Below are 23,700 nucleotides of genomic sequence, written 5' to 3'. Positions count from 1 at the left end.
ATTTCACACATACTGAGCACTAGCTAAACTCATATACACATCACATTGCTAATATGTGATGGTCCATGCTCACTCAGTAAACCAAAGTGTGAAAGCATACATGTCTCAGAAAATAGAGTTCTTATAATTCTATTATATTATTTCTAATTGTATATACAAAGCACTGTACTAAAGGGCTAATAAAAGCCTTATTTGTGTAGAGCTGACAATCTAGTGAGAAATACACACATCTCAAAGCATAAATATGTACATAAATAAAAGTAAGGGAGGAGCTTCCCTGGTGGCGCAGTTGGTAAAGAATCCACTTGCAATGTAGGAGATGCAAGTTCAATCCCTGGGTCAGGAAGGTCCCCTAGAGAAGGAAATGGCAACTCACTCCAGTATCCTTGCCTGGGAAATCCCATGGACAGAAGGGCCTGGCGGGCTACAGTCCAGGGGGTCACAAAAGAGTGGACACAACTTTTTTTTTTTTAATTTATTTATTTTAGTTGGGGGCTAATTACTTTACAATATTGTAGTGGTTTTTGCCATGCATTGACATGAATCAGCCGTGGGTTTACATGTGTTCCCCATCCTGAACCCCCCTCCCACCTCCCTCTCCATCCCATCCCTCTGGGTCATCCCATTGCCCCAGCCCTGAGCATTTGTCTCATGCATCGAACCTGGAATGGTGTTCCGTTTCACATATGATAATATACATGTTTCAATGCTATTCTCTCAGAACGTCCCACCCTCACCTTCTCCCTCAGAGTCCATAAGACTGTTCTATGCATCTGTGTCTCTTATTCTGTCTCGCATACAGGGTTATCGTTACCGTCTTTCAAATTCCATATATATGCATTAGTATACTGTATTGGTGTTTTTCTTTCTGGCTTACTTCACTCTGTATAATGGGCTCCAGTTTCATCCATCTCAATAGGAGCGGACAAAACTTAAGACACAAAAGAGGCGGAAACAAGAACAACATATCAAATTAGTGATGTGATACGTGACATGTGACACCAAATGGTAATATGGAGATAACACAGACTATGCCACATAAGGCTTGTTTTCAATCTTATCTGAGTTGAAACGTCAACACTAGAGTTGGAGTCAAAGAAGCCAACTGGAAGGAAAGAGGACTTTTCAATGACAAGATGTTAAATCAGGCAGTAATATCTTCAGCAACACTTTATTTGGCACTAAGTCAAGGAAATTCACTTTCATCGTTTGTTGAAAGAGAGAAAATGGTGGTGGTGGAGCGGGGGGAACCAGAGTAAACAATACTTGATGTCCGCAGCACTAAGTCATAAAGAACTATGACAGAGGTGGACAAAGTCAAAAGTTTCATGAGAGGTATGAACAAATTACTCTAAGAATTCAGAGAAGGATGGGGATACTTTATAAAATGAGATCCAGCACGGCATCATGAAAGACATTCAGTTTTGTCTTGATCACAAAGATAGAAAGAATGTTACTATGTAGGGATGAGAAAATCTCGTATAAAAGGTTATATAAAGAGGTAAACGAAGGGAAGTAATGGCAGATAAAAGCAAAAGAGAAGAGCATAAAGTGGCTTTTAACACCAACATTAAAAAAACTGTAATTACTCTGCTACCCAGTAGAGTCACTGAAGATTTTAAATGAGATTTAAAAATCACAATGAGAAGAGTTCCAAGAAGATCATTCTGGCAAAGGGAGTGATGGCGGGATTGGGAGATGGAGTCCAGAAGTAGGAAGACTAGGTAAAGGTTTTTAATGTTACTGAGGAAAAAAGTAACTGTGGACTGAAGCAACAGGAAGGAGGTGGCTGGTGAGAGGAATTGCAATGATATGACTTGGGAGGGAATACAAACAACATAGATGTGGAGGTAAGAGAAAAAAAATCAAAGATGACACAGAACTTTTAACTTCCAATCATAACAAAGTAAGAGGGTCCAGATTTATTGTCCTGCCATAAACAACCAGAAAATTGAAGAAAATGTGAGACAGCTGTCTTAAGACATCAGCTAAGTGGCAGCACAGGACTGTGATCCCTGAGTGGGGGTTGGGGAGAGAGAGAAAATAAGGCGGGTCTTTCAACTACCTGGAAAGCGTGAAAGTCACTCAGTCGTGTTTGACTCTTTGAGATCCCATGGACTATACAGTCCATAGAATTCTCCAGGCCAGAATACTGGAGTGGGTAGCCTTTCCCTTCTCCAGGAGATCATCCCAACCAAGGGATCGAACCCAGGTCTCCTGCATTGCAGGCGGATTCTTTATCAGCTGAGCCACCAGGGAAGCTCAAGAACACTGGAGTGGGCACCTGGAAGTAATTTGTAAACCTGAAGTCCGGAGAGGGAAAGCTCAAGAAGAGCTTCATGGAGTTGCTGAGTTGAAGAGACAGAGTTCAGAGTCACAGATCAGCTAAAATTTTCAAGGGAGGACATCAGAGAAAATAAAGCTACACAGAGAAAGGGCTCCAAAAATATGAAAAGGTGTCTTGAGTCTTTTAGCTGAATGCTAACCATTCGTATATATGATAAAACTCCACAATTTGGGGGAGGAACAACACGTGAAGAAATAAACAATTACCAGGGAGTTGTAAGATTAAAAAATTCCCAGTGCTTACAAAGGGCCAGGGCTAATTTTTCCCCTCGTTGGTTAGAGTGGAAACATGTCATTGACTATCAGTAAAGACTCAAGAAGGGTGTCCCAGGTGGCACTAGTGGTAAAGAATCCACCTGCTAATGCAGGAGATGCAAGAGACATGGATTCAATCCTTGGGTCAGGAAGATTTCCCGAAGGAGGTCATGGCAACCAACTCCAGTATTCTTGCCTGGAAAAAATCCCATGAACAGAGGAGCCTGAAGGCTACAGTCCATGGGGTCGCAAGAGTCAGACACAACTTAGTAACTAAACCACCACCACCCACAATGAAAATGATAAATTTGTTGGAAAATATAAAGAATTATTTTTTCCTGATTTAAAAAAAAAATTTTTTTTTAAACTTTAAAGCAGAAACAACAAAAACTCATGATGGGGTTTATAACAATGAAGAAATACTAAGTATGATAACAACAACATGAAGGATAAGTGATAGGGGACAGAAATATATCATTGTAAAATCGTTGCATTATATGATGAACCTCGTAGAGAATGAACTTGTGGACACAGCGTGGGAAGGTGAGGGTGGGACAAATTGAGAAAGTAGCACTGACATATATACACCATCGTGTGTAAAATAGTGGGAAGTTGCTAAATAACACAGGGAGCCCAGTCTGGTGCTCTGTGAAGACCTACAGGTGTGGGATGGCGGAGAGTGGAGAAAGGCTCAGGAGAGGAGGAATAAATATATAGAACTATGACTGATTCACGCTGCCGTAAGGCAGAAGCCAACACAAAACTGTAAAGCCATTCTCCACCAATTAAAAAATATATAAAAAAATTTTAAAAAACAAATATAAGGTTATGTAATATATTATGTTATATATTACAACATAATAATCAATCAATATTATTCTTAATAAGATAAAAAGGAAAACATAGCTATTTCAGTAGATGCAGTTAAGTTTTTCACAAAATTCATGACAAATACTTTCAAAAACTATAAATACAAAAGAAGTTCCTTGGAACTCTCCCGGTGGTCCAGCAGCTCAGACTCCAAGCTACCAAAGCAGGGGACCCAGGTTTGATCTCTAGTTGGGAAACTAGATCCCACCTGCTGCAACTAAAGAGTTTGCATGTGGCAACTAAAGTCCCTCATGTTGCAACTAAGACTGGCACAGTCAAATAAATAAATAAACATAAATAAATATTTTTTAAAAAAGAAAAGGAAAAAAAATAAGCTCCTTGATCTGATGATAGACATCCACACAAAACCTAAAGCTAATATCATAATATCATTAACAATGAAAGATTAAGGTGTGTCATCACTTCTATTGTTAGAACCCAACTTGTGTTGGGTTTGACCAATGGGAGGCACTGGCAAAAGACTGGACAATAGAAAAAGAGTAAGGTCAGGGCATTTTATTTTCCTGGTTTCCATCCTTCTAGAACATGGGTCTGTTCCGTCTTCTACCCAAGACCACAGCTACTACAGGGCAGCTCTTTCCTGAGATAAAGTCACTTTCGCTGACTGGTGACTGTTCCTTGACTTTACACCCTTAGGACTAGGTTCCTCCGTCCCCCTTCACCCTCAGTTAGGTTTCACATAATACTGCCAATATTTTTGTAAACTCTTTTAATAAACTCAGGTCAATTTCCTGGGTGGAAGTATGCCATCCAGCTCCCACCAAGCCCTTGAATGACCCACATCCTCATGTTATCTACCACCGTATGAACAAACTCTTCTTTAACAGAAAGTTGGTATCATTTTCACTTTGATTTTATTTTTCCATTTTATTTAATTTCTCATGGAATTGTATCTTAATGAAGATGCTTGAAAGGCTTTTACTGATCGTTGACTCATACTTCTCTGCAACAAGAATATGTATTTATGAATACATATTTCATATAAATATGACAAGTTTAAATTGTTCTTGTTTCGTGAAAGAAAAATTGTTGTTGCTGTTTGGTTGCAACCCCATGGACTGCAGCTTGCCAGGCGTCCCTGTCCTTCACCATCTCCTGGAGTTTGCACAAACTCATGTCCACTGAGTCGGTGATGCCATCCAACCATCTTATCCTCTGTCGTCCCCTTCTCTTGCTGCTTTCAGTCTTGCCCAGCATCAGGGCCTTTTCCAATGAGTCAGTTCTTCGCATCAGGTGGCCAAAGTACTGAAGTTTCACCTTCAGCAATCGTCCTTCCAATGAATATTCAGGACTGATTTCCTTTAGGACTGACTAGTTTGACCTCCTTGCCTTCCAAGGAACTCTCAGGAGTCTTCTCCAACACCACAGTTTGAAAACATCAATTCTTTGGCATCCAGCCTTCCTTATGATCCAACTCTCAGATAATTACCAAAATTTTTTCTGGATTGAATTAATTATCATTACAGTTAGTAAGCCACAATTGCTCAAATAATGTAACTGTATCCTTACATTTTGATTTTAAAATTATTGAATGTAACAAATAAACTTCTTATTGGAAATGAATCTTTTAATGACAATAGAGTTTTTCTCCCAATTAGCTTATATTTCCATGGATGAATATAATTTATGGCTAGAATGATATTAGGTTCAGAGGACATCATAATACAGAATTCAGAGGAAAAAATAAAAAGTGATTGGGGCCACAGGACATTCAGAGCTTACAAAAGGTGCATTAATTCCTGTTGTTAATTTTCTGAAGAGTGACACTTCCAAGCCATTCCTGTAATAAGCACATGGCAAGAATAAATGAGCAGAAAAGAGTTTACCAGTGAACAAGACATTTGTGTTTATGTCTAACATAGAGATTGACAATATATAATCATCTGGCAAAAGTTAATGAAAATATTTTTTTTTCCTGCAACTCTGAATAAATGGTCAAGAAATATAAACACTAACTTAGCTAAAATGCAACACTAACTTAATACTGTGTTCATTTCCAGAAAATGTAATACTGCTATTTTGGAAGTAAACATGAAATTTTCACCTCTTCGAAAATGTGGAAAACAGGCAACTGGGACACAGAGGGAGGGCTCAGTTTTAGCGGGCTTCCAAGGTGGCGCTAAAAGAATCAGCCTGTGGATGCAGATGTAAGAGTCACGGGTTCAACCCCTGGGTGGGCACGGCAACCCACTCCAACATTCTTGTCTGTAGAATCCCGTGGACAGAGGAGCCTGGCGCACGGCAGTCTATGGGGTCCCAAAGACTCGGAAATGACTGAAGAAACTCAGCACGGCAAGACCCCAACAATCCTTTTCTTTAAAGTGCTGGGGGGTGGGGGGTCTTTATGCCCTGGAGCTGCATTCTTCAGTGAGGTACCTGATGAATAAGAGGTAAGATTTTCTTTTACAAATGGAAGGAGGGCTTAAGAATGGAGTGATGTCCAAGGAGAACCAGACCTGTTCTTAGAATAGTCGGCTTCAGAAAAGAATGGATATAGAAAGCTGAAGATCTGCAGTGCCCTTCCCACTCTGTAAGCCTCCATTCATACGCCCCAGGCCCCCTGACAAACCTTTGCTGGCTCCCAGGAAGAGACCTCAAAGTGTGACCAAATTAAGCACAGTATTGTCGGAGAAAGGAGAGAAAGGTCACCCCTTGAACAAACCATTCAGAGTGACACGGTTCTACTTTGCCTAAGACATGATTTCTTTGTCAAAGCTGCTAATTCCAAATAGCCAAAGAAGCATGAGACACAGTTCAGAACATGAAACTGGATCTTTTGTATATTTTAAGACTGAGTCTACACAAGAGCGAAGTGTCGGATGTTTTGTCTCCACGTTGCCAGACATATGGATTGAATGAAGATTCAGCTAAATGGACTTGATGTTAGTCTTGTTCCCTATCTTGAGGTTGGCTGTGACTCCTCCTGGCTGTGAAAGCATCCTTTGATATTAGGAGCAGATCTGAGCATGAAATCAACGGTCTGCACAGAAGAAAAGAAAGGAAGCTTTGCTCATTCTTTCCATGAATATCCTTTCTTCTTTCCTTTCCTTTCTTCGTCTAAGCCCTCTCAGAGACAGAGGCACAGGCCACGTTGCTCCAAATTAATCCATCCGAAAAGGACAAGGAAGGTGGCCCCTACGTCTGCCACCTGACATAGGTGTCCAGTCCCCATGTGGGCACATCTTCTTTCCTGCTCACTCTCCCTCCTTGAGACGGCCAAGCCCCGCTCCGGTAATGTCTTGACCCCTGTGGTCTCTCCCCGAGTTAAAGGAAAGCAGACTCTGTCTATCTCTGAGCAACAAAGCAACATAATGAGCTGTGTTTTGTTGAGGGCTCTCCAGGTCCCCTAAAATCTTTCTCAAATGTGATTGTTTATAAAATGTTTGATAAAAATAAATGATGCTTTCAATTTAAACAAAATTTCACACTGTTACTGGTTTTAATAACAGTTTTGACAGATGAGATTTTCATCATCTGTTTTTTCTTTGTGAAGCCTTCTTCAATAAACTAAAAATGCTTTAAACTAACAGATGTGACTATAAAGTAAGGCTTGAGTGTGAGACATCAGGAACTGAGGCTTGTCAAATGCTTCAACATAGAAATTTATTCCTCGAGCAAGCATCTCCTGGGTATCAGGAAAGTCACCAACCTAATGATTGCCGGCTAACGTGTGAAGCTTGTTTCAGCAGTGAGATGCCGTTATCCCCGCTATCCCAAACTGGGAATGCATCTTTGCCGGCTCCTCCCCTTTTAGCAATTTCCACTGCTCCAGCTTTCAGAAACTTATTGAAAAGTCAACCTAGGTTTGTTTGAGCTGATGTTGATGTTTGACAAACTGATGATTTGCAATTCTTTTTTCTATCAGCTCAAAAATTTGCATTTTCAATGATACTCTGTTTATGATAAATAAGTTATTTTTGCCTACTTTAAAATATATATATGTATATAGTAGAATTTTTTTAACAGACTTGAAGGCTGGAAATGAAGACTGGAATACTCTGATTTCAAGAAAGCTGACTATTTTTCTCCAAAATAAAAGTTTGAAAGGTTCCCCCCACTTATCTGTGATATCTCTATATATTTTAGTTATTCTTGCAGAGAGAAATACAACCTTATGAGGCAAATTGACAGATCAGTTTAACAACAAAGTCATCCAAAAAGCTTAGTTAAATTAAGGGGTGATATTATATAAAGAACATTTTTTTAAACCTTGTCAAATTTCAAATGTAATATCTTCTCACACCAGAAAGTCTACTATGTCAGAATTTATTAACGTGATCTGGGGATTAACATAAGAGATGGAGAAATACTGATTTCCTTTTCCAACTCATCCACTAACACTATGTATATATTCTATCAAGTCATTGAACCCACAGTTTTATACTTTCCCTTGAAGTGGGCACAGAGCTTTCGGCTTCTTTAGTGAATCAGTCCTTGTCGCATCTTATCCCACTGGACTTCCTTTAGTTCTCAGGGTGAAATCTGCAAATGGCCGTATAGTAGGTCCAGGATCTGGGCTAGCCCCAGCAAAAGCAAGAATTCCTTCCTCCCTTCTGAAGAGCATCCAAGGGAAGTTTTTCTGCCGGAAGAGGTATTCACAAGCATCATGGCCGTTCGGGGCCTGTGGTGGGGCATGGCAGGAGGGGCTGTCTTGAGCCGACTTTGACCTGAATCTTGCCGGCAGACCTTGAAACAAGATACTACATGAAATGGGGGAGCTTCCAGGAGGAAGGGAGAAGATCTGACCCAACGCCAAGAGCAGCCCCCAAGGAAGGGGGCCAGCTAGTCCAAAGTGTGTGCAAAGGCCATGGCGAGATGAGGTGTAGATGGGGCAGCTGTTGGAACCACGCGGTAATACGCTAAAGGCCAGAGGAGAAAACGGGGCCTAGCTATGGCTGCTGGGGCGGAGGCAAGATCGAAGCTCATAGGAGACTGGAAAAAAACCAAGGAGAGCTTCAGAGCTCCCCTCCTTCCTAGAGTTTGAGGTTCCATTGAAGGGCCCAGGCGAGGGCCGCCTCGGTGGAAAAAGAGGCAGTCAATCCAATGGCCTGGGTTGAGATGGCTCAGGAGAGGGTAGGAAGGGGTTAGAAATGCTATGTCTCGTGTGTCAGCATTGACATAGCCACACTGACCCCTAAATATACATTCAGGTGTTTGGTTCCCCTGCTAGGCTGCAAACTCCTTTTTTATCGATCTTCAGTACCCACAAGGCATCTCTTTGAGGGTTTAATTTATGCCTCTGAATAAGTGAATGAATGAACCAGAGTGAAAAATTAGTGAATGAATAAATGTGAACTTGCTTGAAGGGGTGTGTGTGTGTGTGTTAGTCGCTCAGTTGTATTTGACTCTTTGCGACCCCATGATCCGTAGCCTGCTAGGCTCCTCTGTCAATGGGATTTACCAGGGAAGAATACTGCAGTGGACTGCCATTCCCTTCTCCAGGGATCATACTTGGGTCTCCTGTACTGCAGGCAGATTCTTTACCAGTATCTGTGAGCTACATCGCTTCAGTCATGTCTGACTCTTTGCAACCCTATGGACTGTACCCTGCCAGGCTAAGAACACACAATTATACCTGGCATTTGGAACATGCTCTTACAGCAAATTCTGTTCTCAGATGATAAACATAATAATATGAGGATGACAGTAACATGCTTTTCTAAATATGAATATGGAAAGACTTAAACAATGACTCCATGACTTTATCTTTTATAGACTCTTAGACCATCTTGTTGGAGAAGGAAATGGCAACCCACTCCAATGTTCTTGCCTGGAGAATCCCAGGGACGGCAGAGCCTGGTGGGCTGCTGTCTATGGGGTCGCACAGAGTCGGACACGACTAAAGCGACTTAGCAGACCATCTTGATGATTCTTAACTGTCAATGCTACTAGACACGCATTATGACCAGAAATAGAACTGTGAAGAAGATAAGTTTAGTGTTACCTATGGCTATTAAAGAAAAAAAAATGTTAAACCCAACATATCAGAGGTTCACCATTTATCATCTCATCCCTTTTATCAGGCTCCAAAAGAACTTGGATTTACCTGTAACCCTTCCTCTCCCAGTCACTCTCAGCTCTGTTTAAATAATCATCCTTGCCTCTTTAAGCATCTTCAAAGAGTCAGACAGGACTGAGCAACTAACACACACACCCATCTCTCCTCTCTCTTTCTCTCTCTCTCTGGTTTCTTCTGATGTCTACTTCTAAACGTTTTTACTCTTGTTTTATTCATCAATCAGCCATTCACTCATTTATTCATTCAACAAGTGTGAATCAAGCTCTGTGCCAAGAATTATTTCACGTATCAAGTATGCAGAGGTAAAAAAAAAAAGAGAGAGAGAGAGACGATATTTGCCATCCAGGATTTACCAGGAGACGAGTCATAAACACCTACATTGAGGGCAGTGCGCTCTACATGTCCATTTTGTGGAAGATGTCCATCCAGTTCCAACGAACGGCTCCGGGAAAGGAGGAGGAGGTCCCTCTGCTTGTTACCACCACTTGAGGCCCACCACCTAGGCTCATAATCAGTCACATGAGGCCTGGAAAGGATTTTGAGAACATACCAGCCAGCTCTGCAGCAGCACGTTCCCAAAGAGGCCCACCCCGGTCTGCAGTGAGGACCACTGGGTGCTGAGTGGACCTCTGTGACCCCCAGTGGAGTGGGGGGACAGAGAGCTCCTGCCCCAGCGGAGACCTGCGGTTTCTTCACCTCCTGCTCTCCGTTTCTCTGGTACCTTCTCCCCCTGCCCTGCCCTGCCCTGCCCTTGGGAATCTAGAATCGAAGTTCTGAACTAGATTAAGTCTCTGAAGACAGAAAAACTTGCTCAACAAGTACGCATCCAAATCTTTCTGACTTACACTAAGACCGGAGGATTTTCAAGTATGTAAAGCCTTTGTTTTGGGTGATTCACTGTCTGGCTGTCTAGTTCCGTGGGAGGGTGGCGGGGGACAAGGAGAGGAAGGGCTGCAGAGAGCAGGAGACGGGGGCGGCATGGGGGCGGCACCCTCAGAGAACCAGTGAAGAAATGTACTTACCTCAGGGACAGAGAAGCATCTTCAATGTGTTAAATATATTAATATATTAAAATACAATCCCTCTAGCTTTTTAACATAAACTGCCAAGTAACATATTGCCTTAAATAAGAGAGAGGAACCGCGGTTGGAAGACACAGAAGTTGAACCTTTGATCCAGTCTAGCAGGAGACGGTGCCTCGATCCTGCCAAAAGTTCCCCTTCCACTTCTTCCCATAGTCCCACTTCTATGCTGCATGCATTGTCAGCCCTCTCTCCTTACCCATTCTTTCCTTAATCCCTGCAACCCAGCTTCCATATTCACTGTGGAACTGAAACAAGGCTCTTGAAGATCACCATTCCTTTCTAGCCGGCAAATCCAAGGGACCTTTGACAGCTCTCACTTCCCTTCGTGTCTCTGAAGCTCTAATCACCGTGTCACATGCGTACTAGTACCACCCACCACACTTGTTTACTCACTAACTGAGAAAATTCTCAACAGAAAATTCTGTTTGGCGGTTTTATCATGAAAACAATAGGTACTTAGAATGATCTAACTATGACTTTTCAAGCTATGCTCTCGTCCCCCTAGTTATGATCTGCCGTTCAGGTCGGGGCAGAGGGATGAGAAAGTTGCTTCGCCATCTGAGGATCAATGGTCTGCAGAAAAAAAATTCCTGGAGCCTGAAGACCTGTATTCTAATCTTGGATCTATTATCTGCTAGTCCACAAAGCCTGGGCAAATTACTCAGCAGCTTCATTTTTAAGAAAGAGGTGTTCATAGAGATGAACAGATGGATCCTATGTGGGCGGTGCTCAACAGGCCTGACGTACCCATGCACTGCACCAGGGCATCTGGACTAGGAGGAGCCCAACAACCATCTCCAGCATAAGCCACACCAGCCAAGGACAAACCAACATACGGTACGCCCGAGTGTCTTAGGCGCTGTGGCGAGGACGCTTCACTTGGTACCATGAGGCACCCAAGGAAAGGCTGGCGATTGGAATAAAAGGAGAAGCCGGAAATGAAGAGGCAGGCCTGGTGGGGCAGCAGCCTCCATGGAGACTTCAGTCTCCTGTTACATCCACTGTGGCCCATGAGAGCAAGCTGGCAGCGTGGAAGGGCAGCTCCTATGGTCCCCAGGACTATACAGGTTCCCCACATGAAGGCTTAAGAAATCTCCAACGGCATGACAGAGGCTTCACTTTCAATTCTTGGGTAAACTCGCTTCCACCACTGCAGAAAAAAAAGCATGCCCCAATTTTTCCCAGTACTGTTCTCCTTAACCAAACAGACCCACTCCCCTGGCTCACACCAAGAAGAAAAAGGACTCCTTTTGAGCTGAATACAGCTGACTCACTTAAAGCTTTCATTGGGATCCATTTTTTCTATTAACCCATCAATGATCATATGATGAAATAATTTCACAAAAATCAAAAGCACTTGAAAGTGAAAGTTGCTCAGTTGTGTCCTACTCTTTGTGACCCCGTGGACTATACAGTCCATGGAATTCTCCAGGCCAGAATACTGGAGTGGGTAGCCATTTCCATCTCCAGGGGATCTTCCCAATGCAGGGATCGAACCCAGGTATTCCGCATTGCAGGTGGATTCTTTACCAGCTGAGCCACTAGGGAAGCCCGAGAATACTGGAGTGGGTAGCCTATCCCTTCTCCAGGGAATCTTCCTGACCCAGGAATCGAACCGGGTTCTCCTGCATTGCAGACAGATTCTTTACCAACTGAGCCACCAGGGAAGTTCACCAAAAGCACTTAGATATTACTAATAACCAACAAAGGTCAACGCTTTTGCCTTCCATTGCATATAAATTGATTGTTGTTTTTTTTTTTCTTGACTACCACCTCTTTTCATTTTGCCTCCTGAGCTGTAACAACGAATATCCCACAAGTCTCACTCAGTGCTCAGAGTCTTCCTGTCCGTACTCATCAGTGCAGTCCCCTCGTGCTCAGAACTTGTGGTCTGACCTGCACAATGGGGGGACATCTGACGCTCGTCCTTGTCACCCAATGACACGCCAGTCTTTGTAGCCCAGGACGTTCAGGACCCCATGACTTCACTTGAGTCGAGGCTCTCATTTAACTCAACTCTGCAGGAGGAGAAAGGACACTGAAAGGACATCAGGAAATGGCCCGCCCTGGACCAGAGTCTGTGCTGCTGTTTGTAAATGCTAACCCTCACCACCACCCATCTGGAAATACATCCTCATCCCTATGTTTCAAGTGACAGAACTGAGGCACAGAACAATGACCTAACCAAAGATCCCCCAGTTAATCATGTACAAACAACTGGTGTGGCCATATTACTCACTGTGATGTGACTGGGATGTCATGTGATCTGACTGCCTTACCCTTAAAATTTTCCACCATGCTGCTTCCCTTGAAACTTAAGCTTAAGATCCTTTCTCGGTTTTCACTCAAAAAATGGGATCTATTTCTTTGCCTTAAATTCAAAGCTCACATTTTTTTTAAAATAATTAAAAGAGTTTGAAAACTTGCTTATTGACGTCCAAGACTAATTTGCAATTTTAGTGAAAATGTTTTGAGAGCTTACCCAGTACTGATAGCTATTATAGGTACTAGCTAGCAAAAATAATCTAGCATACCTCTGGTCATCAAAGAGATTATCATCTTTTTCCTGATTCCAACACATAATCTGCACCACTAAAATTTGATTTTTATACTAAATAAACATTTTTATGCACCTGCTGTGTGCCATGATGTGTGACCTAGACTTCAGCTAGCAAAAACAGTTAGCCACCTCTAACCTCAAGGAACTCACATTCAACTTGTTCCCTGGTATAAAACCATCAGTGGCTTCCTGATATAAACCTACCTTAAACCCAGGGCTTATCCGGTGGCTCAGAGGTAAAGCATCTGCTTACAAAACAGAAGACACAGGAGACACAGGTTCGATGCCTAGCTTGGGAAGATTCCCTGGAGGAAGGCATGCAACCCACTCCAATACTCTTGCCTGGAGAATCCCATGGACACAGGAGCCTGGCAGGCTACAGTCCATGGGGTTGCAAAGAGTCGGACATGACTGAAGTAACTTCCCACACACACACACCTCAAACCCGACCTTCTCTGCACAGCACTTACTCTGATGCTCCATCGTCTTTGTCTACTCTAAGCTTACAGACTAGAAGTGCCATATTGTTTAGTTGGTCTAATGGTCTCTTACGTCTTCATTTTATCTTGGCAATGACACTATAATCTACTTAAGAGCAGGGATCACTGCTCACAATCATTCTTTCAGTCACCCCCGAGACAGGGGATTACTTCTTTGGCTTTAAATCCAAAGAGGCCTTTCATCTTGTGATGATTTAAAGGACTTTAAATGACTTGTTGATTGATTTCAAGGATTAAATCCAACACCAGAGAATTTTCCTCTTAGTTAAAAATTCCACTTAGCTCTTTAATACAAAAATCATCACTAAGATTAATGATAAAAATTGAGTTTTATAAAAGATGTTTGAGTGCAAAGAGGAGAGAAAACATCTTTAGTCACATGGTATCTGAAGTTTAATCTCAGCTCTTCTTAATCATCAGCTATCATTTTGATTTTTCTTTCACCCAGTTGCATCTGTCATTTTGCCAATCAGGCCAAGACTGTGTTCCCATTATCTTGCTACTTTCAAGAAATGTAAGGCCAAATCCTTGTGCAACTCTCTTATAATAACTATATTCTATGGTCATATGACTTACCTTTTGAGTATGAAAGAAAGGAAGTGTCTCACTTTTGGCAAGGCTATAGAGTAGGGAGGTAGTTTTTCCTGCCACATGGCCAAACATGAATCAACAACCTGCCAGTAAATGGAGCCAACTGAGAAGACTCAGGACTAGACCTGTGTCTGCCCAATGGGGTAGGGAGGCAGCCAGTGATAAGCTGAGTGACTGAGAAGCTCAATATGTCCTGCAGAATACAGATCTGATGGGGAAGACAATGAATCCCACACTGGCCGGAAGGACAGTATCTACTTTCTAACACACAGCCATGGATGAACTGAAGTAATAGATGGTCTAGGAACTGATGAAAATAGAATTTCAGAGAGGTGTCTGGCAAGTTGGTGGGTAGGACCTAGTTCCTGGGCTACTAGTTGAAAGTATAAGGCACAGCTTCAGTCTTAAGTGGTCTAGAAAACCAGTGAGTCACCAGATCAGCCTAGACTGACCCATGGGAACATGCTAAAAAAGTACAATTAAACAAAACAAGGATTGCAGGAAGAGTAATTTGGGGCTCCAATAATCCCTGGAAGATGAAGCAAGGCTGTCTTGTAAATAAGGCTAAGGAGCCCTCAGAACACTAGAAATCCAGGCATATATGGACTCCAGCTTCACGCTAAGTATTTCTAATTCACACTGAAACAATAATAGGGACTCATGAGTTAATTCAAGACTCCACTCCTACTAGTATATTACATTCTAAGAGGAGCCTTCCAAAATCTCCAACAACGATGTTTAGGGTCAAGTGCCAAGGTTGGAGGTAGTTTCTAAGGCCCTTAGTTTACACTGGTTTTCCCTTCTCAGAGGATTCACCCAGTATGGAGACCTCAAGTTAGCTGCACTTAGTGGGTTTTCTTTGCACTGAGGAGGCTGGCAGAATAGCTCAGTGCAGGAGTCAGCAAATTACAGGCATAGGAGAAATCTGGCCTACCACCTGTTTTTTTCAAATAAAGCTTTATCGGAACAGAGCCACACAATTCATTTACATTTTATCTAGAACTGCTTCTGCACTGCAACAGCAGACTTGAGTAGCTGTGATAGACAATGTATGCCCTGCAAAGCCTAAGATCCACTAACTGGCCCTTTAAAGACAGTGGATAGCAGAGTTGTACTACTGCACTTTAGTCCCTACCTTCACTATTTACAAAGCAGGTGCTGTGGTCTGATGTTCCAGAATTCATATGTTGAAACCTAACTCCAATGTGATGGCATCAGGAGGTGAGGATCTTTGGAGGGGCACAGGTCATGAGGGTGGAGCCCTTACTAATGAGATTAGTGCCCTTATAAAAGCAGCTGAGACAGTACCCTTCCTTGTAAATTCCACCACATGAGGTTACAACCAGAAATACTGTTTGCAAACCAGAATGTGGGCTCTCACTAGACACGTAATCTGTCAATGCCTTGATCTTGGACTCCATGGCCTCTAGAACTGTGAGGAATAAACTTCTGTTGTTTACAAGCCATCCAGTCTATGGTATTTTGTTACAGCAACCCAAAGAGATTAAGACAGCAAGAAATTTTGGGAAAATCACTTTTAACTCTGTATGCCTCAACTTTTCTCATCCTTTATTTTTTAGTGATTAGTCACTCAGTATGTCTGACTCTTTGCCACCCCATGGACTGTAGCCCTCCAGGCTCCTCTGTCCATGGGATTCTCCAGGCAAGAACACTGGAGTGGGTAGCCACTTCCTTCTCCAGGGGATCTTCCCAACCCAGGGACTGAACCCAAGTCTCCAGCATTGCAGGCAGGTTCTTTACCTTCTGAGCCACCAGAAGAGTGGTAATCATGTATCTTCCTTATATAATAGCTAAAAAATTCCAGTGTAATAATCAATGGAATGAAGCTATTGCAGTGTCTGGTATGTAATAAGCACTCAGTAAATATTATGCTGTCCATCAAGTAAGAGAAGAACTGTAATCAAGTAAAATTTGTTTCTAATACAGAGCCTATAAAGTAAAAGGGCACTCTTGATAAAGGTACCAGTACAGACATCAGCAAAAACCAACTCAATCTGGATAAGGAACTTGGTTTAATATTGTCAATATAAAAATTTTTAACAAGATCACTAATCATTCTTTAGTGCCGGGAATCTACAATATCTTGTAAATTGCTTTAAGCAGGTACTTAAAGGTTTCTGTAGGACTCTGTCACATCCAGATAAGGGTCATGAAGGAAAAATTTACATTTCATCAGTATTAACAATTTATTAAAACTCATGAAAATGTACATTATTGTACTTTTTGGGTGATGTTTTATGTTACAATCTCTGGAACATACTTGGAAAAAGCTCATTCCACTGTTGCAGCTTAAATCTTAAAACATCTCAAATTCTCTCTTCAACTCAGAATGCCATTCATTAAATTTCTTCTTCTAAGGAACCATAAATGCGGTAATCTAGACCCTGATAAAGGCTTTAAAGTTGTCCCTCTGGGTACTCAGGGTGGAGAAAGATGGAACATTAGTGTCAAAGAAGCATATTATTTGATTCTCAATATAATTAATAAACTCTTTCTCTCCCCCACAGGAATCTGCTAAATCTCCAATTCTTACTTGTGTTGAAGTAAAAGATTTAGTTACCTACCTAATAGAAAAGGGGAAAAAAAAGATCTGAAAAAAGGCTTTAGGTATTTAGTGGTTTAAACCCTGCATAAATTGGAGATTTGAATAAAAAATCAGCCCTGGTATTTTTCTATGAAAATGGTGAACAGAAGGAATATATGTGCTCAGAGGAATAGCATTTTATGCCAAACATCAATCAACCCGGCTTTAGAAGCGTATTTATAACACTGTGGGGGTCTGGACAGTGCGCCTGACACTATGAGGACCAATCCATGGCATTAGGTAGTGAACCATCAAAGTCTTTACAAATAATTAAAACTCTGTTTGAAAATGGAGATGTTTTCCACAGCTTTTCTGTGTATGCACGACATCATCGATATTCAAGAGTGTAAATATTGACTAGTTATTGCTGGTAGCCAGAAGGAGCAAAATCCCCCTTGAAATAATAATGTGGAGTGTGTGTATATAACATATACATATGTATGCACACACATACGCATAGAGATGTTAAATATATAGTCATATAGGGAGAGAAAATATAGATTTCACTTTATATGACAGTTGAATAGCTATACTTTAAACAACCCATGTTCACTGCCAGTACAGTTCTCGTGTGAGTGTGTATGTGTGTGTGTGCGCGCTATGCAAAGAAGACGCAAAAATATTTCTGAAATGTTGTATCTGTGATTTTTTTTTCCCTTAACATGAAAATGAGAGATATTAGAAAATGCACCTTTTACCTCAAAAAAAATTTTTCTCCATTGTTTAAATTGGGACCCAGAACTATGCGATTTTAGAGCTTGCAAGGACAGAATTAATAATCTTGTCTAGTTTTCCTAATATTTTAAGCCCACCTTAAATCCTTCTGGGGTGGAGGCAAAGCACAACTAATACATAAATTAAAATCCTGGAAATGGCTCCTTAATTTGACAATTTTTCATGTAAGAGACATGGGATTTAAGAATTTTTTGAGATTAAAAAAAATCCCTCAGGATTATTATTTCAATTTACTCATTGAACAGAGCACTCCTTAAATAAATCGACGCACTTGGGTAGTGTGATGATACAGAAGAAACAAAAGCCATTACTCCTCCAGGAGGCTTCCGGTTCAGGGCCAGAGGTAACATATACACGGAGGTTTTGGAGATCGGGGAAGGGGCTGTCCATAAGAAGAGCTCGTTGCGGGGTGCAAGCAAAAAGTGCAGAGAGAGTTAGGAGAGCAATTTGTGTAGGTGAGAATTGTCAGGAAAGCGGTGCGCCTCACTATGAAGTAGACACTGGGAATTTCTCTGGAGGCCCAGTGGCTAAGACTCCGTGCTCCCAACTCAGGGGGCCCCAGTTCAATCCCTGGCTGGGGAACTAGATGCCAAAGGCTGAAACTAAGCATTCGCATACAGCATCTAAAGATCCTGAGTGCTGCAACTAAGACCAGCACAGCCAGATAAATAAATATAAATAAATAGTTTTATTTTAAATGCAGGCACTGATGGCTTGGAGGTGGGGAGGAGGAAAGCAGACAGACCAGAGGAAGAACCCAGCAAAGAAGTAAAGGGGAGTGAGCCTGGTGTGTTGGGAGAAATAAAAGCCAGAGAGGAGAATGCATTTAAGATCATAAAGAATTGATAGATCAGTGAAAGCTTGCCACAGTCTTCTGAGTGGGCTTCAGGGCTCTGTGATTAAGTTCAGAGAAAAGGAGAAGCCCAGCAGCTGTCAGGAGACCTGGGGTCTTCAGGCCCATTTTCGGCTTGACAAAACCCTCACACAGCCAGAATCACACACAGAAAACTAAATGTACCCAAAGCTCTGCCTTGACTTATGAGGTCAATGAATCTTAATAATCTATTTTCATGAACACCGAAGTTTGTCCCTCAGCTAATCTAACCAGTTCTCAGTAGGGGTTATATTCCTATATCTTTTATACTCCCCCTAAGTAGAAGTGTTAGCCACTCAGTCGTGTTTGATTCTTTGTGACCCCATGGACTATAGCCCGCCAGGCTCCTCTGTCCATGGAATTCTCCGGGCAAGAATACCGGAGTAGGCAGCCATTCCCTTCTCCAGGGGATCTTCCCAACCCAGGGATCAAACCCAGGTATCCTGCATTGCAGGTTGATTCTTTGCCATCTGAGCCACAGGGAAGCCTTATACTCCCCATAGTGTCAACCAAATGCAGGACTAACTAAATACACGTTGACAAATTGTCAAAGGCCACTGTGACACATTTATCCAGTAGACTGCACGGAATTGCCTCCACCGCCTTTACTGGCAACCAGAGCCCTCAGAGGTCTCTGACCAAAGGTGCTTAAAAAGTCCTTAAAAGTACAGGACCTCACTGGGATCAGAGACATGGTCCAGAATTAAAGGACTTACTGATCAAGGTGGTTTGCACCAAAGCCCCATGATATCTTTGTGATATCTACTTGCACACACACACACAAAATTAGTGTGTGAAAATTATTCATCCAAAAAGAGAACAATCCTGGACAAAAAGTAATCCAATTTGATTCCAAGAGCCATCCCACCCACAGGGCAGCTGCCAAATTCCCACTTCAAGTTGTGCTTTGTCAACCTGTTCTCTGATAAGGCGTGGATTCCTCTTCCAACTCTTGACAGAAATGACATCATCTAATAAAGGCAGGTCTACACGGACAGTGTGACATAAAAGATCCAAGAAAATCCAAGCCTGGAGACCTTGACCTGAAATGTTCTGCTGGTGAGCCAGGAAGCAGGCCACTTAAAAAGAAATAACCCAGATCATTGACTTTTCCTTCCGCTTGTGTAGACGGGTGCTCCTGACAATTCTTTTCAATCCGCCTGAATACAGGCGAGCACCAGGGGGAGCTCACACATCTTCCTTCTTTTCCTCCCCCTCTCACAGAAGGTCGCCCTGGCATCCCAGGGAAAGAGTGGGTCAGAACAACATATAGGAAATAATTCAGTCATGCAAACACACAGGTGATTTATGCTGTGAAAACAGTCTAGATTCTTTCCGAGGGCTCTGCAGTACATTCCTCATACTGGCTCACCTAAAGTCAGTGTTCAGTCGTCTCAGCTGCCTGTGAGAGGTGGCCTCTTAAAAAAACATCCCTAAGCTGCTCCTATGTCTCCCTTAAAAGAGAGAGAAAGAGGCAAAGAAGGTGGGAGAGGCTGAGAGAAAGAGAGAGATTCTCTTCCTTGCAATCTGAAATGACTTTTTTTTTTTAAGAAGACTTTAATTTTAATCACAGTGGAGGGTAATGGAAGGGATTTGGGCCTTTGGTTTTCCACATTGATCAACGGGATTGATTTTTTTCTTTTTCTTTTTTTTTGTATTTTAAAGATGAGAACTAGTTGCCTTTCTCTCCCCCTCTGTCTCCCTCCCTCCAGGACTGAAAACATGAAAGGAGAAACTCAAAATACACAAAATACACAATTAACTATTCTATTAACAGTATGAGCTGAGAGAATCAATGGCACAAAGGATCTTACAGGACTAACCTGTAGTCCTTGCAGGACAGACCTGTCATCCTCAGGTCTGACTCCCCGAGTCCTTGTTTGTGACATTGACATTGAGCGTGGAGAGCCCTAGTTGCCCCAACTGGTGAGAGGGAGAGAGAAAGACCCCCTGCTTCTGACACTTAACTGCACAGAAAATGCTCTTTACTCACCGCTTAGAAGAAAATGACATATTTCTAATCCTACATTTCAAATCTACAGATCGCAAAATCATTAGCGATCCCTGCAAGATCCTTCACGAGGTCATCTTACCAACCCTCTACTTGAAGGCAGGTGAGATAAAAATGATTTAAATTTTACTTTATAGATGAAGTAGTTGAGATTCAGAGAGGAAAATGAAGAGCCTGGGGTCATGCGGCGGAACGATTTTTGTCAGTAAATTAAAAACCCACTCAGCATCCCCCTGTAAAACTGTAAGTAACATGTTTTTGTTTTTTTTTTTAACATGCCAGGTCCAAACTTTGAACCATCCACAACCTTAAAGAGGAAAGAAAATAAGGAATCATAGGGAATGCAGAAAAGTTACAAACTGAGGCAGCTAACACCTGGGGGAAACGCTGCGGTTGATCAAAGATCCTGTCAAATTGGAGATGTCTCCCGGGTGGGAGGCGGCTGAACCGCGCGGAAAGCGCTGGACCAGCGGAGGAGCCGGCGCCTGCTGGGTGCCCCCCGAGTTGCGCCGCAGCGCGATCGGCGACAAGGCCGGGCCAGGCAGCCGCACGGAGCGCCCGGGCGGAGGCACCGCGGGGCAAGGCCGGCGGCGGGAACCGGGCGGGGCGGCCCGCGGCCGCGAGGAGCGCGCTCGGAGCCCGACTTGCGCGAAGACCGCGTGGCGCTCGGCCGGCGCCCCGGGAGCGCGCGGGGCGCAGGGAGGGACGCACCCGCCGCGGCCCGCGGGGCTGCGGTCACCGTCGGCCAGGCGGGGTCAGGGGCGTCCGCCCTCGCGCCCTCCCCGACCCCCACGGCCGGCGAAACCCGCCCGGCCCCCGCCGCCGAGCCGGTCCAGACCGCGCGGGGAGATGGCGCAGACGCAGCCCGCGGAGGGAGGCTTGGGCCGCGAGGTGCCAATCTGAGGCTCTCCGTCGGTTTGGACGGAGGGCTGGCGACAGAGGGGCCGGGGCTTTAATCGCGACAGTCGCCCCGGGTGCCGTTGACTTTTTTTTTTTCTATCCACCAGGGTCGAAACACCCGAGGTTTAACTGCCTGCGACTCACGTGTCGGTGCGGCAGCTTCCCTGCGACTTCGGGGGCGGGAGGCCGAGCACCTGTGCGCCGCGCCTCTTGCGGGGACAGCTGCGCGCATCCCTCGGGCCCGCCGACCGCACCATCTGACCTGCCCGGAACGAAATCCGAGCCTCGGAATTCGAACGGCCCCGCGCACCTCCCTTCTCAGATAAATCTCCTAGGAGAGGATCGTTCCTCTCCACTCAGAGATTATTTAGGGAGATGTCCTGGGCGGGATAGGTAGACATATGACAGCCCAGGGAAGATACGTGAAACGTTAAATTGTAGACACTTAAGCACCAAATGTCTGGAGCCCTGAGGGAAAGGGAGAAAGAAAAAAAAAAAAGATAATCCATCATCAGAAACTTCCAGAGCCCCTGGGACTTTCTAAGTCAGTGGATGTACTAACCAGGGAGTGTGGGAAGATTTCTGAACACAATTCATATTCCTTAAGCGCGGGAAGTGGGAGTTCCATCTCTCTTCCAGCTGTAAAATCTTAGGTTCCTAATTCCTTGGTTTTGACCACCAGGAAGAGATTCTTTATCATCAAGTCAGCAAAAGCATTTCCATTAAATATTACTGGGTGGGAAATATTTCATTCCCCCGGCTCACTGTATCATAACCACCATAAACATTTCTGTGATCCACGATGTTTGATACTGGCCATGCTTTCAGGGGAGCTGGGGCCAGGTGTTAAACGTCCCCACAGCACCTTGCCGTTGTGCAGAGAAGGGATTCCTACAGCTGCTGCTGACGGAGGATGACTAGGAAGTTGGTTAGGAAAAGCATCTTTTTCTTTTTTCTTCCTTTAAAGCTACCCTCTTGCCAAACATTCTTTCTTTGGCCACCAAAAGAAGATCATTTAATTGATAACTTTGAGGGCCTCCTTTCTCTGCCACTCTGGGTTTTTTGGTTATTGTTGCTTGGTGGGGAGGGTTTTGGGGGGAAAGAAAGAGGGGCTAAAGTGAAATGGGAGCTGGAAAAGAGATTAATGTCTGGCTTTATCCAAACCCTGTTAGGTCTTGCATTTAACGTGATGTGGAATGGAGAGGTTGCAATAAGTACACGATCGGAAAAGAAGGTCTCTTGGAAAAGAATTAGGGGATAGGAATTCAGTATCCTGGAGGAAAAAGAAAAGGTTAAGAAAACCTTCAGGAGGACACAGTGACTGTTACATAGAGAAAATATCAAGATACAAGGGAGAGGGGGGAGTGGAATGAGGAAGTGAGCCTTCCTGAGCCACCCATCTATCCAAAACTTCACTGGCATTATCTCATTTAATTCTTTCCACAACTTTAGGAGAAGGGTATGAGTTTTAATCCAATCTTCCTTTTCTAGAGGAGAAGTCTGTAGCAGAGACCCAAGGTAAATTGCCTGAGGGCCTATAGCTAGTGAGGAGCAGAATTACAATTGATTAAGGGGAAAGGGGAAAGTAAAAATTTCTTGAGAATTAGTGTTTTCAAATCTTGATTAGTTACAGAGAGAAATGGGATATTAACAACCTTCTGGGATTACCTTTAGATTCCAGGGGGGAAATGATGTTAAGAAAGACAAGCCCATGAATTTTCTTCTTTCCCCATTATGTGGCTTCAGGGAAGGTGTGACAATTTGAGACAACTCAATGCTGCCCAAATCCATAGTGAGGTTCTTTTCAACTGATGGATCTATTAGCTATAATTAAGCACATGTCCTTATTCTTTAGGAAATTCCTACTATTTGAGGAGCAAACTGTAAAGCGTTAGACTCTCTCCAATTTAAGAACAATGGGGATTTTAGTTGGGAAACAGATCAACTATCTGTAAAATTGAATTTAAAAAGCTTGGAAAAGGGTCCTGAGAGTCGGAAGTCCTGGCCCCACCAACTGCGAATCAGCACTGCTCTTGAATCAACCTGAGCTGTGTGTGAATGTGAGCTCTGGCTAGCTGTGTGACCACAGCAGTTTTCTTCACCTCTCTGAGCATCAGCATCCTCCTCAGTAAAATGAGGCCAATAAACTCTTGCAAGGTTATTGTGAGGCTAAAATAAAATATTATGGGTGAAAGCCTTTAACAGGATGCCTGGTGTAGAGTAGATGCTCAGAAGCGTTAGCGTAGCTTAGTGTGATTAAAGCATGTGAGAGCAGATTTTGAGAGGGTGGGAACACACCAGACGTGGGGCTGGAGAAAGGAAGTGCCA

At 43.2% G+C, this 23,700-nt stretch overlaps 2 protein-coding genes across 19 annotated transcripts in view; one reads left to right on the top strand and one right to left on the bottom strand.

Annotated features, from left to right (window-relative positions):
• Positions 1 to 23,700, bottom strand: part of LOC145534726 (uncharacterized) — a 432,243-nt gene that overhangs the window by 368,312 nt on the left and 40,231 nt on the right. For 5 of the 17 annotated variants that reach the window (XR_014074911.1, XR_014074913.1, XR_014074915.1 and 2 more), the window contains exons 1-2: positions 5,537 to 5,663; positions 5,215 to 5,272 (exon numbers count right to left, since the gene is read on the bottom strand). The exons of 5 other annotated variants lie outside the window; for them this stretch is intronic. The gene's annotated coding sequence lies outside the window, so the exon portion shown is untranslated. Of the gene's footprint in view, positions 1 to 5,214; positions 5,273 to 5,536; positions 5,677 to 23,700 lie in introns of those variants that run through there. 7 more of the 17 variants (XM_081562916.1, XM_081562917.1, XM_081562918.1 and 4 more) reach the window with 4 other exon arrangements.
• LOC145534725 (uncharacterized) lies at positions 5,702 to 22,172 on the top strand. Of its 2 annotated transcripts, XM_081562915.1 has the most exons (3): positions 5,702 to 5,882; positions 20,504 to 20,575; positions 20,755 to 22,172. In XM_081562915.1, exon 3 carries the CDS (start codon positions 20,893 to 20,895, stop codon positions 21,373 to 21,375), a length of 483 nt encoding a protein of 160 aa, XP_081419041.1. In that variant the 5' UTR covers positions 5,702 to 5,882; positions 20,504 to 20,575; positions 20,755 to 20,892; the 3' UTR covers positions 21,376 to 22,172. The 2 variants fall into 2 exon arrangements, 1 of the variants encoding a protein (XP_081419041.1); XR_014074904.1 differs by lacking the exons at positions 20,504 to 20,575; positions 20,755 to 22,172 and adding an exon at positions 12,393 to 13,232 and having other exon boundaries at positions 5,736 to 5,882.

The sequence above is a fragment of the Giraffa tippelskirchi genome, chromosome 14 (assembly GCF_054371585.1).
Source record: "Giraffa tippelskirchi isolate mGirTip1 chromosome 14, T2T-mGirTip1v1.2.pri, whole genome shotgun sequence".
In the NCBI taxonomy this organism is placed as follows: domain Eukaryota; kingdom Metazoa; phylum Chordata; class Mammalia; order Artiodactyla; family Giraffidae; genus Giraffa; species Giraffa tippelskirchi.
The sequence above is the reverse complement of the archived record's forward strand: the minus strand, read 5'-3'. Positions and strand labels throughout refer to the sequence as shown.